We start from the raw sequence: 4,459 nt of genomic DNA on the forward strand, positions 1-4,459 counted from the left end.
CTTCTTGTTGACCTTTGAATTAATGAACTAATGATTGTTTCAATGCCCTGTATTATTTTAAAAGACTGTATTGTTCCCAGAGCAATGACTTTATAGTCCTCAGTGTATTTTCTCTGCATTACAGCAGAAGGAAATCACCAATTTCCTGTTAATGTGTCTGTTTTCTGTCAATTTGTCTGATTTTAAATGTCATAATTCATCATTTTGACATTTTGTGTATCATTCAGAAGCTAAAATGTGAGATTTTAATGTTGTAGGAGCTGTAGGAAAGAAACAGGAACTCATTGTTTTGCACTCACATTGCAGAATCTACACTTTCCACCCCCACCCCATCAAATCCACCACCACATCTCCAACCCCCTTTTTCCCTGTGATCTCCAAGGGCTTGCTTCACCTCAGTCAAGCTCCAGCGCGCCAGCCGGCAGCAGCATCGAGCTAACAAGTCTTTGTGAGTCGAGCGAGAGAGAGAGGAGGAAGAGGAGGAGGAGGAGGAGGAGGGGTGCAGAGCAGGAGAGAGGGAGAGAATCAGACAGTGAGAGTTGAGGGTGCAGAGGGAGCAGTGCAGGAGATAGTGACAGAGGCAGAGGTGTTCCTGTGCTGCGAAACAGAGCCAGAGGCTGCCGGAGGAACACAGAGACAGGAAGAGGAGGAGAGGGGGGCATCATGGCAGCGCTCACTGCATCATCACGACACATGGGGATGTTTGGCTGCTGCTGGTGATGCAGAGGAGAGAGCCGAGGACTTCCTGGAAACCAAAGGCAAGACAAGGAAACAGGTCAGTGGCGGTCAAAGACGGCGGGTTTGTGAGGAGCCAACGGAGGCTCCATCACGTCACATGTGATGCTGATGTGTCAATAAGAAATCCCCCTGTTAGCGCTCGGGGCTGTGGACATGCATGGGGAGTGGGAGGTTGCGTGTGCATGCTGACACGTGAGCATCCTCGAACATGTGTATGTGTATGTGTGTGTGTGTGTGTGTGTGTGTGCAGGTTAGTGTAAAGAGGCCACACAGGACATCCTAACAGGAAAAAAAAACTGCAACACCTTTTCTGTGACATCACAAAAAGATGCGTTCAATGCCTCTTCTTTCACGTTCTCCTGGCTTGAGGAGCTGGATGCGAAGCTGGCAGAGGATGCACGGCTCAGATGTGTGGGTAAAAATGCAAACAGGCTAGCAGAGGAGTGGGAATGTTGCAGTAGGTAGTAGGAGAAAGGAGACAAAGCCCGCGAGAGAGCAGAAGCTTGGCCCAGCATCCAGCTCTGCTGCATATGATGTAATCCTCCACCAGTACGAGCCATCAACTCCACACTTTATGACACATTTAAGATGTAAGTGTGAATGGGAAGCAGAGGGTTTTGTGCACGTTTCTCACTCGTAAAGTTTCTCCTTCGTGCAGGTGTGACCAGACGCAGCAGCCTCACGATGAGTGGGATCCTGAAGAGGAAGCTGGAGGAGGGCCCGTCCCCTTACCTGTCCCTCCAGGGCTCTGACGATGATGTTTCCTGCAGCGACAGCGGCAACAGCAGCGATAGTTTAAACCACCCCGTCCCCTCTGGACTGCTGGACTGTAAGATCACATTTCTCCATCACTTCCTCTCAGCACACACACGCAGGATGATTCTTTAACAACTCCAAACACTGATAACCAATCACCGTCTGTGTCTGTCCCAGCTTCTCTCCAGCAGCAGTCGAAGCGACTGCGAGGCCGCAACGTGCACTTTGAAAGCGTCACAGTGTACTACTTCAACCGGCGCCAGGGCTTCACCAGCGTGCCCACGCAGGGCGGCAGCACCTTAGGGATGTCGCCACGCCACAGCGGGGTGAAGCGCTTCACCCTCAGGGAGTTCGCCATGGAGCAGAAGCAGAGCCACCGTAACATGCTGAGGAACCACCTCAAAGCGGAGAAGCTCAACGCCATCAAACTCAAAGTCAGTGACTTGAGGATGCTCTTTTTTTACACTGAGAAGGCGTGTGTTGACTCTGTTCTCTTCCCTTCAGCTCACAAAGAACGGCACGGTATCATCCATGGAGGCGGATGCCCTGACGCTGGATGACATCTCTGAGGATGACCTGGATGTGGACAACACGGAGGTGGATGATTACTTCTTCCTCCAGCCTCTGACGACCAGGCGGCGGAGGGCTCTTCTGCGTTCCTCAGGGGTGCGGCGCATAGATGTGGAGGAGAAGCACGAGCTACGGGCCCTGCGCATGTCTCGGGAGGAGTGTGGGTGTCGCTGCAGGGGGGTATGCGACCCGGAGACCTGTGCTTGCAGCCTGGCCGGCATTAAGTGCCAGGTAAATGGAACTGTGGTGAGGCCCATCTATAATACTCAAGTGTTGTTTTTGTTTGTTTGTGCGGTAGAGCGTCTAAAAATAGAAACAGGAAGTTACCCCATTTGAGGCTTGGTGGTCTACAGACCTTTACGAGGTTTTTGGTTCATGAATCATAGGGTCACAATCAGCTCCTGGATCTCTTTCACTTGTTGCTACACTCTGCCCATGCTTCAACACCTTGTCACTCTGCCCCCAGGTGGACCGGATGTCCTTCCCCTGTGGCTGCACCAAAGAAGGCTGCAGCAACACCACGGGACGCCTCGAGTTCAACCCCGTCCGGGTGCGCACCCACTTCCTGCACACCATCATGAAGCTGGAGCTGGAAAAGAGCCGCGAGGAGCAGCATCAGCAGCAGCATCAGCAGCAGCAGCCGGAGCAGCAGCAGCTCGTAACCAATGGCAACGGTTACCATGGTGACTCCTCCTTGGTCCAGCAGCAGCAGCAACAGCAGCAGCCGCCGCCGAACCTGCAGTTCCCCCCGCACATTCCCATCATGCACCTCCAGAGCACAGGCGACACAGATACACAGCTAGATGAAGAGGAAGAAGAGGATGAAGATGAGGATGAGGATGATGATGATGAAGCGTATGAGGAAGATGAGGATGGGAGCAGCGTTTGCAGCGGGTTGTCGGACTGCAGCACACACAGCTTGGAAACAATCGACCCCGAGGAGGAGGAGGAGGAGGAAGAAGAGGAAGAGGATGAAGAGGATGAGGAAGATGATGAAGGAGAGGAAGATGAGGACGAGGATGAGGAAGATTGGGGTTGCTCGTTGCAAGGCCCTCCTCCTTACCCTGTCCCACTTCCCTCAGTGCTGAGCTACTCCAACAACTCCCTCTTGACCTCCTTCCACAGCGCCCCCTCCCTGCAGCACTATCAGATGGACTCTGTGAGCGACACCCAGACTCTCCCTGCGGTTGAGACCGCGTTAGAGTCCAAAACTGACCCGCAGAGCCTCCCCTGTCTCTACCCAGACCCCACAGACTCCCTCAGTCTCCAAACTTGCTCACATGTTGAACCCCGTGAGCTCTGCACTGCCTCAGCTGGCGTCGCTGAAGAACTGCCGCTTTCCACAGACCTCCAGAACAATCCAGACCATCGTGACTCACAGACTGAGTCCTCGTCTGGGTACGCGGAGCAGACGGAGGAGGAAATAAAGGGTCTGACGCAAACAGAACTGCAGGGAGACCCGGGTCAGATAATAGGCACGTCATGCTCACAACCAACCTGATGAGTCAGATTTCTTTCTGATTACAAAGAAATCGATCTGCAGTTCTTACGTTCAGCCATCAGTCTGATTTATCCTCGACAAGTGCACTTCCAAAGAGAGAGTGAGTCACATTTTGACACAGAAGGCTCGAAGACGTGATGTCATTTTAGCTCCATTTGTTTCTTAATTTCCACAAATGAACAAAACTCACAATAAACCAACAGCAGTGTTTCTTATCCGTGTGCTTTGAGCCCTGTTCTGAAGTATTTCGTCACTCCAGCATGTTTTGTAGCAGTGACTGGCATCTATGACAAATCCACGTTTCGAGGTGCTTGTATTTGTTACAGTATTTTTCATTGTACTGGTCGGTGTCTCAACATTGCTGCTAATCGTTGGTCTGTAAAGCATGTGTTCAGTTTACCCAGCAGAAACTGTAAGATGATAAAAAACATAAAAACAATTCAGGTTTCTTTATTTGTGTGCTGAGCTGTGGTTCCACTTTTTGACCACTAGATGGCGCATGTTACCAGCAAATGAATCCACCTTTCTCCACTCACTTCCTTCAACATGAGAGGGTTAAATAAGTCTGTCTGACGTCAGTGTATTTGATTATGATGGGTTTCTGTCTCAGGACAGTTTGTGACATTGGTTCCTAGAACATCCGTCCTCTAGCGCCCCCAAGAATACCAAAAACTGCACCAAAGTGGGCCTTTCTGGGCCTTTTTATGAGTGAACACCTTTCCAGTCAAGGAATGAAAAGTCAAACTGTTGTCTCCCTTTGCTGTAACATTTACATTGTCCTTTAGATTGAGTTTGTGTCAGATTTCAGCCACTGGAGGGCGTCGCTGAGTTGTTATTCTCACAGGCTCTGGTCTATTCATGTAAAGAAAATATCACGCCTCATTACCTTCACTC

General features: G+C 50.8%; 1 protein-coding gene across 2 annotated transcripts; it reads left to right on the top strand.

Annotated features, from left to right (window-relative positions):
* The first annotated feature begins 484 nt into the window (after positions 1 to 484).
* On the top strand, positions 485 to 3,996 carry LOC141786000 (uncharacterized). Of its 2 annotated transcripts, none has more exons than XM_074664685.1 (5): positions 485 to 775; positions 1,397 to 1,567; positions 1,672 to 1,928; positions 1,999 to 2,310; positions 2,531 to 3,996. In XM_074664685.1, the coding sequence occupies exons 2-5, from the start codon at positions 1,423 to 1,425 to the stop codon at positions 3,563 to 3,565; spliced, it is 1,749 nt and encodes a 582-aa protein (XP_074520786.1). In that variant the 5' UTR covers positions 485 to 775; positions 1,397 to 1,422; the 3' UTR covers positions 3,566 to 3,996. The 2 variants fall into 2 exon arrangements, with proteins under 2 accessions (XP_074520786.1, XP_074520787.1); XM_074664686.1 differs by having other exon boundaries at positions 486 to 775; positions 1,999 to 2,295.
* The last annotated feature ends 463 nt before the right edge of the window (positions 3,997 to 4,459 follow it).

This window comes from Halichoeres trimaculatus, unplaced genomic scaffold, assembly GCF_033239565.1.
Source record: "Halichoeres trimaculatus isolate MK-OKI-2021-1 unplaced genomic scaffold, fHalTri1.1 fHalTri1_scaffold_24, whole genome shotgun sequence".
NCBI lineage: Eukaryota > Metazoa > Chordata > Actinopteri > Labriformes > Labridae > Halichoeres > Halichoeres trimaculatus.

Excerpts from the sequence above, each read along its gene's own strand:
- LOC141786000 (XM_074664685.1), top strand. The coding sequence starts at position 1,423 with ATGAGTGGGATCCTGAAGAGGAAGCTGGAGGAGGGCCCGTCCCCTTAC. Across the intron at positions 1,568-1,671 it reads CCCCTCTGGACTGCTGGACT|CTTCTCTCCAGCAGCAGTCG; the intron begins GTAAGATCACAT and ends TGTCTGTCCCAG. Across the intron at positions 1,929-1,998 it reads TCAACGCCATCAAACTCAAA|CTCACAAAGAACGGCACGGT; the intron begins GTCAGTGACTTG and ends TCTTCCCTTCAG.